The following is a 19,410-nucleotide window of genomic DNA, read 5'->3' as shown; positions in this document are numbered from 1 at the left end:
ATCTCATTATTAAGCCTAAAATATAAGAGACCATAGAAACAGCCAGCTATAGCACCATCATGATAAAAGGAGATGAAAAATAAAGAAACAGAAAGTGTGTGATTGTCATAAAGAGGAAAGTTTAGAATGTTAATACAACATTGTTCTTGATATTTACTGCTCAGTTTTATTAATCCTAACTATATCTTAAACCTTTATCTTCCATATTCAGGTATTACATAAAAAGTCACCTACACACCTTTTTAGTGAGGAAAAGAAAACCCAACTACCAAATTTAAATTGGTTATAACCAGAGAATCCTTGATCTCAAAAAAAGTAATTTACTATTTACTCAAAAGTAACTTTAAGATACTGATTTTCTTCCTTTTCTTAGCTTAAGAATATGATTTTACTTTTGGTATACTCCATATGACGATTCATTATGAGGGCACCATATTGAAATATACCTAATATATGAAAAGAGAACAGATTGAGCGCGGGCTGAGAACCAAAGTGTCCCAGGTTCGATCCCCAGCCAGGGTACATATCTGGGTTGCAGGCCATGACCCCCAGCAACCGCACATTGATGTTTCTCTCTCTCCCTCTCTCTTCCTCCCTCCCTTCCCTCTCTAAAAAATAAATAACATCTTAAAAAAAAAAAAAAAAGAGAGAACAAAACTTGAAGTCTTAATAGCAGGCGGTACCCTTTTATGAACTGGACACAGCTACTATAACTGTTTAAAAGTTGCAGTTCTTAGAAACTTAATAGCTCATAGATAATAAATAGGAAAGTGCTCTGAAAATGATACAATGCCATATAAATATTAGACAGGCAAATATTCACCAATGCAAGGCACTATCACTGTTAAATTATCTCTTTCTTAGAAGCCTGATGCTAATGGAAGAAAAATATCAGATAATTGAGATTACACCACAATCAAATAATTGTGGTGTTGTATTTCACCCAGAAGGGAGCTGCATATTTTAATCTTCTTCTGAACTGTCAATTTTCTAAGAGTTTGGGGATTCTCAGGAGTAAAATAAACAAAACTAGAATAAGAATTCTAAGAGAATTAATCAAGGTAAAGAATGGTATTTTGAACTTTAGGGGATTATCATATTATACATATTGTAGAATTTTCTACTATATTCTTACTTAAAGCAAAGCAAGAAAATAGAAAATTTTTCTTTAACCTTTTTCAACTGTGATTCCATTTTCAGACATTCCTCCTTCTTCTGCTCCAAAGCAATCTCCAGCGTCTTTAACCGGGAGTCTTTTTTCAGTCCTGAGGAAGCCAGGGAAGAAGCATGTTCTTTCAGATCCAAGAGTGAAGCCTAAAAGAAGCAACATATCCAGAATAAATACTAACTATAAACAAAATGGAGATTTAAATTTTTAAAATTATTTTCTTGGTGGCTTGTAGTTTCTTTCCATTATCACATACTGACATATTTCCATTTCAAGAACATGAAATATAAAACAATACTAACTTTAGCCTTCAAGTCCTAAGGTAGGATGAATTCCCAAGAAATACCAATTAAATGATTTAATGAGTTCAATCAATATACATCTTCTCCCACAAAATAAATGGGAAGTAGATCAAGCTTTGTGAATGTAAACAGTCAGCCTCAATAGTTACATTGATTTAAATACTATAAAATACTTTTCCCTTTTAGAAGAAAAAATCTACTAGAAACTTAAGTGTCCATAAATTTTCTTAAAGATATTAGGAAAAAAATCCTGAGGATATCCCTAAATCTCATGCATTACTATCTGATCATGAAGCCTTAGCCATTTTTGTTATTTAGGTCACATTAATAGGATTCCCCAAAAGCATGATCAAAGTACATTAAGTCACTTAATGAGTCAACATTTAAGATTTCTCTGCCAGCAGTAAGATGCACTTTAAGAGTTGCTGCAAATAAACTGTTCTTCTTTTGCATATTCTTTCATCTATCACCTTTCTTACCATCAGCACAACACTTCTCCAAATGTAACTGGGCTTCAGTTATTTTAGGATCTTTAAAAATGTCGTTAACAAGTAAGAAATCAATTTATAACACATTGGAGGAAGGTAAAACAGAAAATTGGACTCCCGGCCAAGATGGAGGCATAGGTAGACACACTGTGCCTCCTCGCACAACCAAAAAAACAACAACAATTTAGAAACAAAAAACAACCAGTATTGATAGAAAATTCAACTGTATGGAAGTCCAACAACCAAAGAGTTAAAGAAGACACACTCATCAGGCCAGGAGGGGTGGGTCAGGCAGCCAGCCTAGAGGGGTCTCGGCAAAGTGGCAGCAGGCAGACTCAGCAAGGCGGTGGATTGTGGAGGGGTGCAGCTCACAAGGCGGCTGGTGGACCAGGCAGTCCCACTACACTATTCAAGTGTAGATAAACCAGGTGAAACTGGGGAGCAAGACAGACCACGCAACCCAGGGTCCCAACTCGGGGAAATAAAGCCTCAAAACACCAATTGAAAACACCTGTGGGGGTTGAAGTGCTGGGAGAGACTCCCAGACTCACAGGAGAGTTTGTTGGAGACACCCACAGGGTTCCAGAATGTATACAAACCCACCCACACAGGACTCAGCACCACAAGGGCCCAATTTGCTTGTGGGAAGCGGTGGAAGTGACTGAAATCCGGCAGGGAGCAGAGCAAGCGCCACTGTTCTCTCTCACAACCCCACACACACATACAGTGTCACAACGCAGCCATTTGAGTTGCCCTGCTCTGGTGAACACCTAAGGCTCTGCCCCTCATACATAACAGCATGTCAACACACACACACACAAAATGGCCGAAACAAAAGAACAGATCAAAGCTCCAGAAAAAATATAACTAAGCAACAAAGAGGTGACCAACCTATCAGATGCACAGTTCAAAACACTGGTAATCAGGATGCTCGCAGAACTGGTAGAATTTGGTCGCAAATTAAGTGAAAAAAATAAAGGCTACGCTAAGTGAAATAAAGGAAAATGTACAGGAAACCAATAGCGATGGGAAGGAAACTGGGACTCAAATCAATAGAATGGACCAGAAGGAAGAAAGAAACAATCAAACAGAAAAGAATGAAGAAACAATACGTCAAAAAAATGAGGAGAGGCTTAGGATCCTCCAGGACATCTTTAAACGTTCCAACTTCCCAATTATAGGGGTACCAGAAGGAAAAAAGGAAAAGCAACAAATGGAAAAGTTGTTTGAACAAATAATAAAGGAGAACTTCTCCATTCTGGCAAAGGAAATAGACTTCCAGGAAGTCCAGGAAGCTAAGAGAGTCCCAAAGAAGTTGGACCCAAGGAGGAACACACCAAGGCACATCATAATTACATTACCCAAGGTAAAAATGAAGGAGAGAATCCTAGAAGCAGCAGGAGATAGGAGACAGTAACCTACAAAGGAGTTCCCATCAAACTGTCAGCTGATTTCTCAAAAGAGACCTTGCAGGCAAGAAGGGGCTGGGAAGAAGTATTCCAAGTCATGAAAGGCAAGGACCTACATTCAAGATTGCTCTATCCAGCAAAGCTTTCATTTAGAATGGAAGGGCAGATAAAGTGCTTCTCAGATAAGGTCAAGTTAAAGAAGCTCATCATCACCAAGCCCTTATTATCGGAAATGTTAAAGGGACTTATCTAAGAAAAAGAACATAAAAAGAAATGTACAGTAAAATGATAGGAAACTCACAATTATTAATAATATACCTAAAACAAAAACAAACTAAACAACTAGAAGAGGAACAGAACCACAGAAATGGAGATCACATGGAGGGTTAGCAACAGGGGAGTGGGAGGATGAGAGAGGGGGAAAAGGTACAGAGAATAAGTAGCACAGACGGTGGGTAGAAAATAGACAGGGGGAGGGCAAGAATAGTATGGAAAATGTAGAAGCTAAAGAACTTATATGTACAACCCATGGACATGAACTAAGCAGGGGAATGTGGGTGGGAGGAAGAGTGCAGGGTGGAGGGCAGTGAAGTGGGGGAATGGGACAACTGTAATAGTATAATCAAAATATATTTTTAAAAAAGAAGCTTGAGGGGGATAAAGATTTCTTTTTTATCTTGAATAAATAAATGAATAAATAAATAAACAATCCCCTCTACTATGTCTCCCAAGAGCTTCCTTAAACACACACACCTTAAGTTCTTCCCAAAAAGCCTGCTATAAGAATATTAAGAAAATCATCCAATAAATACTTTTTGATAGGCATTATGTAAACACCAACAACAGATACACACAATGCACTGACTAAGCAAACCAAAGAAGTCAATTTTGGTGTCTTAACCTCTTTTTCTGAGAGGTCGCCTTGCAATAGGCTGACTTTTTCTTTCAAGTCTTTAAGGTCTTTTTTGTAGTTATCAATTTCCTCTTGCTTCTCTCGCTCATCTCTGTCCCGCTGCTCCTTTAAGCGTTCAATTGTCCGCTCCTGGTGAGAGAGCACATCAATAAATGAGGAAATTCCTTTCATACTTGTACCATATGACTATAATTTATCTTTTAGCTCGTAAAATTTCACATTTCCATCCTCCATTCAAAAGACAGTGATAAGTTGTCAATAGTTTAAAGTAAAGAATTCATCCTTCCTACCTATCTTGCTATAACAAAGATCCAGCTTTGTTATTTTGATTCCCTAAGATTTCTTTTCACATAATCTCAACTAGTTAGAAATCCCTAAAGTATGTATTCTTTGGAAATAATCCAACTTATTCAACCCCTAAGTAACCAAACATACACACACACATGCATACCCTCATGACAGTAAGTAACAAATATTTGTTCTTTATAGATAATTTACATGTTGTCTACAGGCAATGGAAACAACTTACAATTCAGATACCAAAATGGGGGTGAAGATGTTGCGGAGATTATGATATGCTGAGTTTAAAACATAACAAATGTAAAGAAAAGAAAAACCATTAAAGTTTCTTGTCAACAGATACTCAGGAAGTTTGAAAGTTATGTAATTTAAGTATATTTCTGGGTTTTATTTGTGAATACATTCATTCAGTAATCAAGCCTTGATTCCTTAAACCTCAGTTTGCTCATCAAGTCAAAAAACAGCAACAAGGCCAACACCAGAAAAGCAGCAAGTACATTCATTGTATTAATAATTAAAACCTACAAAGATATTAGGTACCAATACAACATAGTAAAGGAGAACTAATTATATATTCTTTACTAACAGTCAGTGCCTGATATTCCCACATCCTCAAATTCTAGTTGACCATATAAATAAAAATATTCTTTTTCTTCACAAGATCGTAATAGGGAACATATGGCTAATTCTAGAAACTTCAGCCACTGCCCTCTAGTGTAAAATCCATCTTGCCTAGAAACATATACTTAAATTGGGAATAATTAAATAGATTTTCTTTTATATTATATGTGTCAGCAACAGCACAGGGAGCTCTTTTCCTTCTTTGCCCAAAAGGATTTTTGCTGTCTTCTATATCCAAGTCTCATCACTAGAAAAAGTATTAGATTAATGAGAAAGCAGAAGAAATATATCTATCAACAGTCTGGACCAATCACTCACTTTCTCTGCCAGGGCCTCCTCCAAAGTTGTCAAGGCAGTGTCGGTGTTGGTGGTATCAGCCTGCAAGGATTTGACACGTTCTTTCAAGCTGCTCATCTGTTTTTCCTTATCTCTAAGTTGCTCTTGAAGATTTTCAATCTGAATGTGCATATACAATTAAGTGGAAGAAGAAAAATAAATACATCTATACAGTAAGAAAAACAAATCAGCTATATAAAGGAAAAATTCTTAAATATTAGTGTTCAGATTTTTATATCATTTTTAATCTAAACAGCAAGCATTTTCTTTTTTTTTTCTTAATCCTCACCTGAGGACATATTCTCATTGCTTTTAGAGAGAGATAAAGGGAGACAGGAAAACATCAATGCTAGACAGAATCATTGATTGGTTGCCTCCTATATATATATGCAGGCCAGGGACTGTTTGTACCTGGACTGAGATCAAATCCAAACCAAGTTATGTGCCTTGACCAGGAATTGAATCTGCAACCTTTTGGTTACGGGATGACACTCCAACCATCTGAACCACACCAGCCAGGGCAACAAGTATTTTTGATGAAATTTCTCATTGTAGTTATTCTTCCTTCATACACATTTATATGCATTCATTTACTCAAAAAAGTATATTCTGAATTCTCTATTACATGCCAGACATTAATTACACAAAGAAAAATAAATAGACCCATTTTTATTATGTTATAAAATGGTAAGAGAACTTCCCATTGTGTAGCTGAATGCAAGCTCTGGGTGGGGTTGTGAGCCATCCTAGAGTAAAAATTCTATTCTAGACAGATGGATTAGGAATTTTTTAAGCAAAGAAATGATCTGGTCAGTTTCGTATTTTATATAGATATTTCTGCTAGCTGTAAAGAAGAAATTTAAGAGGTCTTGAATAAACACATGGAAAACAATTAGGAGACTATCAATTCAGGTAAGAGATTTTGGAAATAAAATGAACTGAGAGAGATGGAAAAGAGAGAATGGGTTTGATAAACATTGTGGAAATAGCATCTTATCACCAGGAAGACTCAAAAACACATAATGAAAAGTAGAAAGCAAAAATATGAAGGTGTTATAGAGATTCTTTAAAAAAATTATTTTAGGGAGAGGGAATGGGAGGGAGAAGGTGAGAAAAATGTTGATGTGAGGAAGAAACATCAACCTGTTGCCACTCCAATTCACCCCAACTTGGGACCAAACCTGCAATCCAGGCATGTACCCTGACCAAGAATTGAACCAGTGACCTTTTTGGGAAGACACTCAACCAACTGAGCCATACTGGCTGGGCAAGAGATGTTCTTTTTTTTTTTTTTTTTTTAAGAGAAGGGAAGGGAGGAAGAAAGAGAAGGAGAGAAACATCAATGTGTGGTTGTTACTTGTGCCTCAGTACTAGGAACCTAGCCCACAACCCAGGCATATGCTCTGACTGGGAATTGAACTGGCAACCCTTTGGTTCACAGGCCAACACTCGATTCACTGAGCCACACCAGGTAGGGTGAGATATTCTTTTTTTCTGTATTTCTTTTTTTAAAGGTTTTATTTATTTATTTTTAGACAGAGGGGAAAGGAGGGGGAAAGTAAGGAAGAGAAACATCAATATGTGGTTGCCTCTTGTGTGCCCCCTACCAGGGACCTGGCCTGCAACCCAGGCATGTGCTCTGACTGGGAATCAAACAGTGACCCTTTGGTTTGCAAGATAGCACTCAATCCACTGAGCCATACCAGCCAGGGTGAGATATTCTTAATAAACTGAAAAAAATATAATAAATAAGACAATTATTCTAGAACACACAAACTTCACTCATTCAACATATACTTGAGCTCCTGCTATACACCATTTTTCTAGGTATTGAACACACAGAAATAATCACAACAGACAAAAATTCCCACCCTCAAAGAGCTTACATCCCAACATTGTAGAGACAGTGAGTAATTAGTGAAATGAAGATAGTATATGGGATGGCCATAAGTTTCATATAGAAAAACGAAGCAGGTTTATTTCATTTTCAACAAAAATGGAGGATGTAATCATATTCTTCTCAAGCTAATACTAGAACTAGCAGATTTAAACTACATAGCTTTTGAAAAGCAATAAAAATGTTACCTCCTTTGGGAAGACTCGCTTGCTCTCATCCCCCTGTGTTCCATCACACTTACATACATGAGATCCACATTCACAGACACATTCATCCCCATTCTCTCAGCTACCTGTACACTCATATTCATCACATTTACTTCCATTCTCACATCTATCTGTGCATTATAACACAAATTCCTAAGCATATTCTAATAATCTGTTTTATACATGTCTCCACAAGTAGACTGGATCCTGCCCATTTACACCAGTTTTCTATTTTCATATCTGGCACACATCACGTCTATAATAAATATTGGTTAATCAGTCAGTAAAAGAATAACATGTAAACTTAGACTTTTATAACTCTAGTTAGGCATGTACATACACTCCTGCCAGAAAAGGAACTAGGAAAAAAAACCTAGATCCAACCTTCACCTAATTTCTTATATTAGTATAAGCTTTTTAAGGACCTGCTTCATTCTACAAAGGGAGAAAAAAGAAGTCCCTGCCTAGAGTGAACAGAATTGGAAACAGAACAACAGATAAGCAAAGCAAAAATATTTGGCAAATTTAGAATAGGGTACCATGAATATAGGTGAACCATTGATAAGCCTTAAATGGGTTCCAGTTTCTTCCAATGTCAACAAAAGTTCAAAGCCTATCATTAGAGAAAAGACCATCATAAATGGAAAGCATTAGTTTTCCTTTAGTTTAACCAGACACTGCTAATGAAATCTCAAATGTATCATTACTTAGGTTGAGATCTCACAACCACTAGAGAATTTTGCCACTCAAAAATCTAGTGCATACTTCATATACATACAGAATGCAATGCCCTGGTGTTTATGTGTTTAACCAGCTATGCAAGTCATTCCAGTTGCTAAGAATTTCTTACCAAGAAAGAGCAGCAAAGAACCATTATTTAAAATGAAATTTCATAGAACCAAGTTTTATATACAAGAAAACGGAGATTTGTTTTATGGGTTCACCAATATACAAATAGCCCCTACACGCATAGTAAAAATAATACCCTCCTTTGTCCTCCATTATTAGTATCTAAGAAAGAAATCACTTAAATTGTAAAAATTCCACATGTATAATTTCTGTGCAGTACAACTCGTAAAACAATCCATTATTCTTTGCTGGCAAAAACTTTTCCGGATAATACTCAGGTGCAGAAGCTGCTAAACTAGATAAAGTCCCCATTAACAAGCTCTCCCTAAACTATTTTCTTCTTCAATTACTTAAACAGGTGACTGTTGTTGGGCTGGAGGGGAGGAAAAGGATTTCTATTCTTGGACTCCTATGTACTTTTAAAGAGGAGGTAATTCCATACTGAAAGACACTAACAAAATGAAGAAAGGACAGTGGACACAAAAAACACCTTTGGGAACTTACCACGAAGGAGGAAGACTTGAAATAGACATATATGTGCAAACTAGCTGTGTAACCATGGAACAAACCCAAAAGATGCTGTGTGTGATGTGTGGAAGGACAGGCATGTACAAAACTATTGTTTCCTTTATCCAGCTTCATAATGGATAACAGTTGAACCCTACGGAAAGCTCCTGTTACATATATTCATTCACCTTGCTTGTGATTCGAAATTGTGTTTTGATCATGGATCTTTGACCTGTATGTGTTGCTAACCAACTGGTATATAAATGCTACCATATTATTCTTGCCATACACACTTCTTTTTTCAACCTAATGTTGAGGCTGTAAAAGCTGTTCATCCTAATAGCCCCATATCTTGTCACTTCAGTATTTATTATTTAATTTCTATAAAGTTTATAGTGGAGATCCTACTCCATACTAAGTTTAATTAGTCACAGGATCTGAAATATATGACTTACAAATTGTTTTGAATACAACAGCCAGAAGAAAAACTGTATCTGTTATTCACATACTTGAATAACAATAAAAGATGATTGTTTGAAATCATGTTAAGTGGAAAAATACTCCTTTAAATATGCTCAGAATATCTACCCACTGCCTATTCAGAAACTCAGCTCTCCATTTCATAGGAACAGAAAACAGACTCCCTAAAATACCAACATGACCCCAGTAACAACAAAAAGCAGTAACGGTGGTGGTGGTGGTGAAGAAAGCTAGTGGTGATGATAGCAGGGACCACTAACACTTAAAAAAAAAATACTATGTACATGGCAGGCACTGTTGTAAGAACTTAATATATAACAACTATTCAAACATTACCACAAAACTAAGGTACTTACTAATCAATTTAGCTACAGAATCCTATTCTTAATCACTATACATGTTTTATGATTAAAAATATTACATAAATTGACTCAAGCATCTTTCCATAAACTCTTCCTTATTATTGACAACCTTTTATTAATAAACAGAATATTACTACAGTCATATATTAAAATACTATCCCCTAGAGAGGGTGGAGGTAGCAAACCACTGCAAATGCAAAAGTACATCTTCCAGGGGGTTAAAACATGTATTTAAACACAACACACTAAACACAAGTATCTTTGGTGGAGAGAGCCAAAGATACTTGATATCAGAATTTCAGCATCATAATATTAAAATAGTTTGTATAGCATACCTTTCAAGGAGTAGAAGCCAGTTTACTTATAGAAACTTGACAATAAAATAGCTAAAAAGCTTTTATTTTACTTAAATAACTTGTTAATAATATTGAAAATTAATAAAATGGTTATTGCATAAATGATGTATTTTATAATTCTATGGGCTTTTTTTCCACTTCATTCACAACCTATTTGATATAGGAAGTAATCATTAAGTACCTATCAGTGTGTATTCAATTTCTACATGAGTAAAGTTTTGTAGCAATAGAAGAAATTGGTGTTTATTGTATATGTCTGTGTCCTTGATGATAAATAGGGAGGGGGAGGATCAACCAGGTTTATAGATACAGTTCATTGTCGTAGAGAAGAACTAACAATGTAGAATTCAAGAAGGAAATATTTTTTAAACCATTTAGAGAAAGAAGACATTTTCCCTAAAATGACTTCTCTAATCATAATATAGTTCTGTTAAATGGGTTGAAAAAAACGGAAATGATTACTATATTAGATAGAGTCTTTCTTCCCCATACAATTTTTATTTTACCAAGAGAGTAAAACCAATGAAGCCAGAGAAAGACTAATGTTGAATGCATACTATATATAAATTACTCATACAGGCATACCAATTCCACACTGGCAGAGATTTCTTGACATCTTTTGTTTTGGTTTTTATCAGCATTGCCAGTTGTCACAAACTATCATGTTTCACTGTGGGTGATCTATTTCTCCTAATCAAGTGGAACTCATTTTTCTGCCTTGAGCCTCTAATCACTGACATAAAGGTAGAAGAGACTTCCTCTATGATACAGTTCTAAGGACAAAGAATCCCAAAACATTTCTTAAAATCACCTGGCCACTTTAAACATCATTTAAGGGAAATAATTTTTTTGATGATGCCTCTACAGCTGTAAGCAGCCATTGGCATCAAATTTGTTATGTGAAGCAAGTTATTCAAAGAAGCTCTCACCTTTATTTTCTTGGTTAACAGTACCTTTCAATAACAGTGGCAGAAGTACAGTGTTAGGAACCACCCTACCTAGTTGCAGAAGCTGTAACCCCCCATTGCTAAAGCTGAGTAAAAAGACCTTGGGACCTTAAGTCACTAAGGAGACAAAGCTTATCTTCCTGGCAGGGGCACCACCTCTGCCCCTCTTTCTCTTCACCCTGCTTTCTCTTCATCCATCCAGGAGGATGACTGCTTAGGCAATGATGGGTAAGATTCCTCAAGGGAGAGACAACCTAAGAAAGGCACACTCACAATGGGGTCATCAGGGAAGGACTTAGGGGACTATAGAAAAAGCGGGTTATGGACCCTCACCCCTTGGCTTTGACATAGCCTGAGTCCTCATTCTGTCTGTGAGAAGTCTCCTAATCTCTTGGCTGCCTTACTTCCCCTGCCTGACTTAAGCCTGAAACAATGCCAGAGGTGGGTGTGACCCTGTGCTGGAAAGGGTGGGTTTCAGGGGAGATCAGGCCTAAGAAAGAATGTATAAAATCCTGTAAAACTAGCTTTGCTAAGAATGCCCTTAATTTAAATGATAAGGGTCCAAGCAGAAAGTGAGTTTGTTCCCCAAAGTTTTAAGGCCCTTTGGCTATCTGACCCTGACTCAGAATAAGCCCTCATAGTTCTTTGAATGTTATCTATTGTTTGATCATTACTGCCTGACAATGATTGATGAGCTTTACGCCCTGTATTCCTATGCAAATTGAGCCCAATAAAAGTCCATTCAGGAAAGGGTTCAAGGCCCTTCTCCTCTGAGAGGCTGGCCCCCTTTCCTCCCCGGGAAGATCCTGTCTAGACTCATTCTCATCCCTGGTGGCCTTGGGTGGGGGGCGGTCTGCTGGACAAAGCTCCTCCACATCAGTGTGGATGAACTAATTGGCTGGAACAGAAAGATCCACAGTGATTAATAGAATCTAAAAAGGAAAATTTCACTTGTTGTCTACTATGCTACACTTTGGGGAACTTTTGAAATGAGGAACAACAATAATTTCCCAAAATTAGCAGGTTTTGCCCAGACTATTTACAGGATGGGGCAAAAGTAGGTTTACAATTGTTTGTATGGAAAATAATACAATAATTAATCAATAATAATATAAGAATAAACTGTGTTTCTGTTACAACTGTACAGTTATTTTTGCCCCACCCTGCATATCTGCTTCTAAATTTTACTTGTCCAATCATTAAAAGACACAAGAGTAATAAAGTCAGTAGAAACTTTAACCCATATTTTAAATTCAATTTAGGTTGTTAAAATCTCCCATATCTACATTCTCAATTATGGCTTATGGTCTTTGGTAAGTCAGCAAAGATTCTGATTGGCAATCAGTTTTTACTCTGGTTCAGTTTCCCTCTCAATTGCGCTATTCTTTCGTCGTATAAGTTAGAGTGGATAACTGTAATGAGTAAGCACACAGCTATGTCCCACTGGACCAGTTACTTGATTTTTCCAATTACCTGTAAAACCAAAGACCATTGATACCCTTTTTATAATAGGAAAAATGAGAAAAATCAAGAGTACTATTATTTTTATCTTAAAAGCTGTTCAAATTGAACTATACAGGAAGTGTAAGTATGACCTTTAGGAAAATGCATCTGTAGTCCACTGCTCCAGCAGATTTTATTAATTGCTGGGAGGGAAATAAGTTCCTTAACAGACTTGCTCATGGGACAGATAATGGATCCAGGGATCATTTACATTAAAATAAATGGATAATATAAAGCAAAAGCTGGTGAGACAAAAGGTCACTGCCAATCAGAATCTCCTTCGCAGACAATTATGAAAATGGCTCAGATGCTTGTTTTTGTATCTGGTAGGCATACATAAAAACTTGACAGACCTGCCTGCACTAAAACTGTTCAGAGACAAAGAGAACCCAAAAATCCACAAGGGCAGTCCTTCCAAGGTGCAGCAATGGTGAGACCTCACTTCGGACCTCCATTCGAGTCTCTACGAGTGGTACCCCCGGGGCTGTACAACAACTATGGCAATCTTGGCAGATGTCACAGATCTGCAGTTCACTGCATTTTAGTGATAGAAAAATCAGTATTTTTAAATAACTAAAGCGAATGCACTAGGCTTAAAGAAAAAAGTAACTACTATCTCCTCTTTGTTTATTAACAATAACAAAGTTGAGAAAAATGAAATAATAGAAGGCTAGCTAAATTATATATGATCTGGATGGAATATTATGCAACCAGTATCACTCAAATACATGAGAATTAAATAAAAATATTTTTATAAAAATATATTTTTTAAGATTTTATTTATATATTTTAAGAAAGGGAAAAGAGGGAGAAAGAGAAAGAGAGAGAGAGAGAGAGAGAGAGAGACACACACACACATCAATGTGCAGTTGCTGAGGGCCATGGCCTGCAACCCAGGCATGTGCCCTGACTGGGAATCGAACCTGTGATGCTTTGGTTTGCAGCCCGCGTTCAATCCACTGAGCTATGCCTGCCAGGGCTAATAAAAATATTTGAGAGAAGCTGAATAAAATGTTTCAGAAATTTGGGTTTCTAATCTGGAAAACTCTTCTGTGAACAAAAGTGTTAGGACAAAAAAATGAGGAAGTCTGGTAATTATAGGAAGATAAAAGAGATAAAGGACAAAATACATGTCTGATGCTTGAAGCTATTTTCTGTCTGGTTCAAGTGTACATACTGGTGTGGCAGAGAAGGAAAAGCATAAAAAGCTATTTCATCCAATTTTGATTTAACAACTTCTTCAAATGATTATTTCAGCTTCTCAACTAGAGTTGACAGGTACCTGGGCATCTATCCAATATCCAAATGTCTTTTCCCACAGGTAAGAAGGCTAGTTAATTCATGTTGGAATTACAAGCAGTTTAAGCAGAAGAAAATATTGACTGTGCATCACATCAAAACTTTGGTCAAGCGGTCTTTCTTCAAACCCTTTGTCCTTTTCTGTAACAGATACTTATCTAGGTATTTATTATTCTGACAAGTTCCTGCTACAATGTTTCCTGAGATACCACTAAGAACAACCTTTGTCACAAAAGTGGATTCTATAATGACTTGTTAACTACCATTTCTCGAGTTTAAAATGTTCAAGCCAGGGCATTCTGAAGTAGAGCTTACAAGACTCTGAGAATATTAATATGGCACACTATCAATAGAAAATGATACAGATAAACATAAATCCTCAAATTTTTCACTAAGCTACCTAAAAGTCCAAGAAAATTTTGTTCTAATAAAAAGACAAAACTACTTCATGTTGTACAAAGCACTGCCAATATAAACCTCTGAATAGTTCTTATTTACATTATACCCTAGAACTCAATAAACAAAGCATTTATCCAAAGGATATGTTCTCTCAGGTCCAATCCTATTGCCTGCATGATAATGTTGGTACATTTCTACATTTCACCAAGTGAAAAATACAAGGTTATTTTCCCCAGGTGAAAAATACAACCATCCTTATCCCAGGATGCATGGTTGGTTCAACATATGAAAATCAATCAGTATAATGTACTATATTAATAAAGAGCAAAAACCACATGCTCATCTCAATAGATTTAGGAAAAGCATTTGAGAAAATCCAATACCTTTTCATGATAAAAACACTCAATAAACTAGGAAGACAAAGGAATGTCCTAAACCCGATAAAGGGCATCTATGAAAAACCCACAGTTAACATCATACTGGTGAAAAATGAAAGACTGTCCTCAAAGATAAAGAGCAAGATAAGGACAACCGCTCTCATCATTTCTCGTCCTCATTGCACTGGACAATCAGGGAAGGGCCATTAAAGAAAAAAAAAGAAATACTGGAAAAGAAAAAATGTAACTATCTCTATTTGCAGATAGAGAATACTAAAGAATCCACTAAAACACTTATTAGAACTGAACTAATAAACAAGTTTAACAAAGTTGCAAAACATAAGATCAACATTCAAAAATCAGTTGTGTGTCTGCATACAAGAAATGATTAATCTTATAATGAAACGAAAACAATTCCACTTACAATAGCATCAAAATGAATAAAATATTTAAAAATAAATTTAAAGAAGTACAACACTTGTAAACTTAAAAATGCAAAACATTGCTAACATAAATTAAATGCAACATAAATAATTTTAGGACATCCTACGTTCAGTTGAAAGATCTGATATTGTTAAGATAGCAATATTCCCCAAACTGATGAACAGACTTAACACAATACTATTAAAGTTCCAAATGCCTTTTTTTTACAGAAATGAACACACCAATCTCAAATTTCATATGGAATTATAAGGGACCCCCCCCCAACAAAAGCCAAAACGGTCTTGAAAAGGAACAAAGAGGATTCACAATTCCCAATATTGAAACCTATTACAGAGCTCAAGACTGTGATATGGAACAGACATATAAATTGATGGAATGGAATTCAGAATTCAGAAATGAACGCATCTTTGTTCAAATAATTTTTAGCAAACATCCCAAGATAATTCAATAGGGAAAGAAGAGTCTTTTCAACAAATGGTGACAGGACTAACTGAATATGCACATGCAAAAAAATAAAGTTGAACCCTTACATTATACCATTTCCAAAAATTAAATTGGAATGGATCAAAGACCTCAATGTAAAAATTAAAACTATAAAACTCATAGAAGAAAATGTAGGAAGAAATCTTCATGACCTTCAGTTAGGCAATGTTTTCTTAGATACGATACCAAAATCATAAACAACCACGAAAAACAAAGAAAAATTGGATTTAAAAGTTCTTTGCATAAAAGGATAAAATGAAGAGATAACCCACAAAAATGGGAGAAATATTTGCAAATTGTATATCTGATATGGTAGAACCTCCAGAATATATAAAGACTTCCTACAACTGAAAAATAAAAAGATAAATAACAATTTTAAAATGGGCAAAGGATTTGAAGAGATATTTCTTCAAAGAAGATAACAAATAGCCAACAAATAGATGAAAAGATGTGCAACATCATTAGTCACTATGGAAATGCAATCAAAATCACAGTAAGTTATTAATGCACACCCATTAGAATGTCTATTTTAAAAAGAAAAATAACAAACAGGAATGTAAAATTGTGTTGTGAAGCCACTTTACAAGTAGTTTGGAAGTTACTCATAAAGTTAAAGATGAATTAACATCAATCCATTCCTAGATATATACCCAAGAGAAACAAAAAGATAACATTTATACAAATCCCTGTGCATAAACATTCACAGAATCATTATTCATAATATCTAAAAACTAGCAACAACCCAAATTTCTATAAACTGATAAACAGATTCAAAATTTGGTATGTTCATTACAATGGAATATTAGCCACAAAAAAGAATAAAATACTGATCTTCTACAACATGAATGAATCCTGAGAACATTATGGTAAAGAAGCCAGACACAAAAAGCACATATTGTATGATTACATTTATATGTAACATCCAGAACAGGAAACTCCAGAGAGACAAAAAGTTGTTAGTGGTTGCCAGAGGCTAAGGGGTTGTGACTGTTAACAGGTATAGTTTTCTTTTTGGGATCATGAAAATGTTCTGGAATTGGATAGTGCCAATGGTGGACAACCTCATAACTATACAAAAAAAATTACTGAATTACACAGTTTAAAATAGTAAATTTATGGTGGGTGAAGAAGTATATCTCTTAGGAAAAAAAAAATCCTAATTAATCCCTTAGTGCTGGCCTAAAAGTCCAAGTTCCACAATATCAATGAAGTGTGAAACTAAGTAGTTTATGATTTATCCTACTTTATTCCACAAATAACATAAACCAATTTAGCCAACTGTGTCTGTTTTTAACAGATTTAGATATTCTTTTACATTCAATGTATCACCTATGTACATATTCAGTCTGGTTATTTTCTAGACAGCAGTCTCTGCCATGTTACATCACTAATATGCAAAGGTTTTCGGTTGTGCTTCTCACATAAGATTAATTTCCAAAATAAGTATGAGGCATAAATTCACCTCTGCTGTCAGTCCATCTTTTCCATCCACCTGATTCCTCTGTACCCTTTTCCTATAAATTATTTTCATATCCTGTGATAATATCTGAATCAGGTAAAACAATTGTAAACTGTTCAGAATTCCTTCTGGTTTGAGGTGACTTCTATTGGGAGCAATGAATGATACAGAAGCCCTACAAATAATAGATTAAACACTGAGTTGAATGTGGAAATAGAAAAATTCCTTTTTGTTCTAGTAAGGCTGCAACATCTCAAGACAACTAGAATAAGAAAAAAGAATAAGAGCCTTATCACCATAACACATACACAAAAAATCTCACCCTCATATTCTCAACACTTTATCCACCATTTTATTCAATGGAAGCATATATTGTGTCACAATATATTATATTATATTATGGCCACAATATCTCCCACCTGGCATGCTCTTCTGCAATGTGGCACTGACACTCCTCCATTAAGAAGTGGAGTCTATTTCTTTACCTCCCTAAATCAAGGAAGTCCTGTGACTATTATCACCAACAGAATATAGCAAAATGAATCCTCTGCCACTTCCAAACTGGTTCCTAGCATAACCCTTAACTGACCAGGCAGCTTCTGCTTCTATCACCTATGACTGTAGAAGTCAGGTGCCACATAAGAAGTGTGACTAATCTCATCATGCTGTGAGATGCCCAGGGCATAGGCAGAAGCCCCAAGGCAAAAGATGCCATGTAGCCATATAGCCAGAGGCCAGGAATACCTGGGCAGAATGTGTACACATGAAGAAGCCATCTTAGTAGTGGACTATCCAACTGCAGACACCCACAGCTGTCACCAAAGGAACAAGGACAAACTACCCAAGAGAGCGCTTCCTGAATGCCTGACTCACAAATAACTGAGCAAAATAAAATTATATACCTGAAACTTGTATAAGGTTATTAACCAATGTTAACCCCCCCCAAATTAACAATATTTTAAAATAAATAAATTAAAGGTAATTTATATGGTAAACTGAGATCTTCCCTTTTTCAGGGCATAATTTTTCAGTCATTATAAAACTGTCACTTATATAAGATCAGCTTCATTTAAAAAGAGTTATCTATTACCAAACTAGAAGTTAACTTAGACTTTGAAAGTTCAACTATCTATTGGGTTGGCCAAAAAGTCCATTACATTTTTTCCATATGATGGAGCTTAGTTGTCTTTAACTTCATTCAAAACAATTTTGTTAGATTGTATTGTGACAGCTGTCATATCAGCATGCATTTAAAAAATCAAAATTGGTGAATTTTTGTATAGCCATTTTAATATTGAAAATGAAAAAATACAACATTTTTGCTTTATTATGCAATATTATGCTTTATTATTTCAAGAAAGGTAATAATGCAACTGAAACACAAAAAAAGATTTGTATAGTGTATGGAGAAGGCTCTGTGACAGATCAAATGTGTCAAAAGTGGTTTGCAACGTTTCTTAGTACTACTGACATTTTGGCCAAATAATTCTTTGCTGTGGGGCTGTCTTATGCATTGGGAGATGTTTAGCAGCACCCCTGGCCTCTTCTCACTAGAAGCCAAAGGTGAGAGATAGCTGACATACTCAAACTATCCAAATCAATAAATTTATTATAAAAATTAAAAATGTGATTTTATGGAAAAAAATATATAAATTTTTGGCCAACCCAATACACCTCCTTAATGTTTACTTGAGAAAAAGAGGGTAAAAAAATTATATAAAGCAAAATAAATCCATATAGACTATATTCCCCAGTAGAAATATCATCACCCATCAGATTTCATTCACTATGCACTTCTTTAATAAAATGGCATTTTAAGAATTAAGCTATGCATATTCTCCATAGAAAGAAAAGGGAAAACTCTAATATCTAAGTACATTAAGTTTTCAAATTTGATTGGGACCCGACCTGGTCTTCTCTTATCTTCTTCAACATTGGGTTGTGACTTAAAAAAATAATAGCTTTTAGGAAGCACTACAATTAATCCTTATGGAAAAAAAGAGCAACATTTTAAAAAGAAAATATTAATTTTCTCTGAATAAATTAGTAAATTTTGTCTAGTGATAAGACATATTCTGCTTTCCATTTTATGATACGGAAGAAATAAAGAAACTAACACTGCCTTAGCCAAGACTCCATAGAAAATAAATAGAATATGTAAAGAACCTACTCTTTCTGACTTCCTACCCAAAACAAAATAACAGAGGACACTGAAAGAACCAATCTAGAAACCCCCCAGGTACTTCCCCTGCTAAAGGCCGCCTAATTCTATGCATGAACCGCTTTCTGCTACTATCAAATCTAA

The 19,410-nt window shown here is 35.5% G+C and overlaps 1 protein-coding gene across 10 annotated transcripts in view; it reads right to left on the bottom strand.

Annotated features, from left to right (window-relative positions):
• The window catches only part of ERC1 (ELKS/RAB6-interacting/CAST family member 1), a 564,233-nt gene that overhangs the window by 348,998 nt on the left and 195,825 nt on the right, over positions 1 to 19,410 (bottom strand). For all 10 annotated transcript variants that reach the window (XM_045830450.1, XM_045830453.1, XM_045830452.1 and 7 more), the window contains 3 exons: positions 5,520 to 5,657; positions 4,269 to 4,409; positions 1,174 to 1,314 (listed from right to left, as the gene is read on the bottom strand). In XM_045830450.1, the coding sequence (XP_045686406.1) occupies positions 1,174 to 1,314; positions 4,269 to 4,409; positions 5,520 to 5,657 (420 nt within the window). The remainder of the gene's footprint in view (positions 1 to 1,173; positions 1,315 to 4,268; positions 4,410 to 5,519; positions 5,658 to 19,410) is intronic.

This window comes from Phyllostomus hastatus, unplaced genomic scaffold (genome assembly GCF_019186645.2).
Source record: "Phyllostomus hastatus isolate PE091 unplaced genomic scaffold, TTU_PhHast_1.1 phas_contig_152, whole genome shotgun sequence".
Lineage (NCBI taxonomy): Eukaryota > Metazoa > Chordata > Mammalia > Chiroptera > Phyllostomidae > Phyllostomus > Phyllostomus hastatus.
The sequence above is the reverse complement of the archived record's forward strand: the minus strand, read 5'-3'. Positions and strand labels throughout refer to the sequence as shown.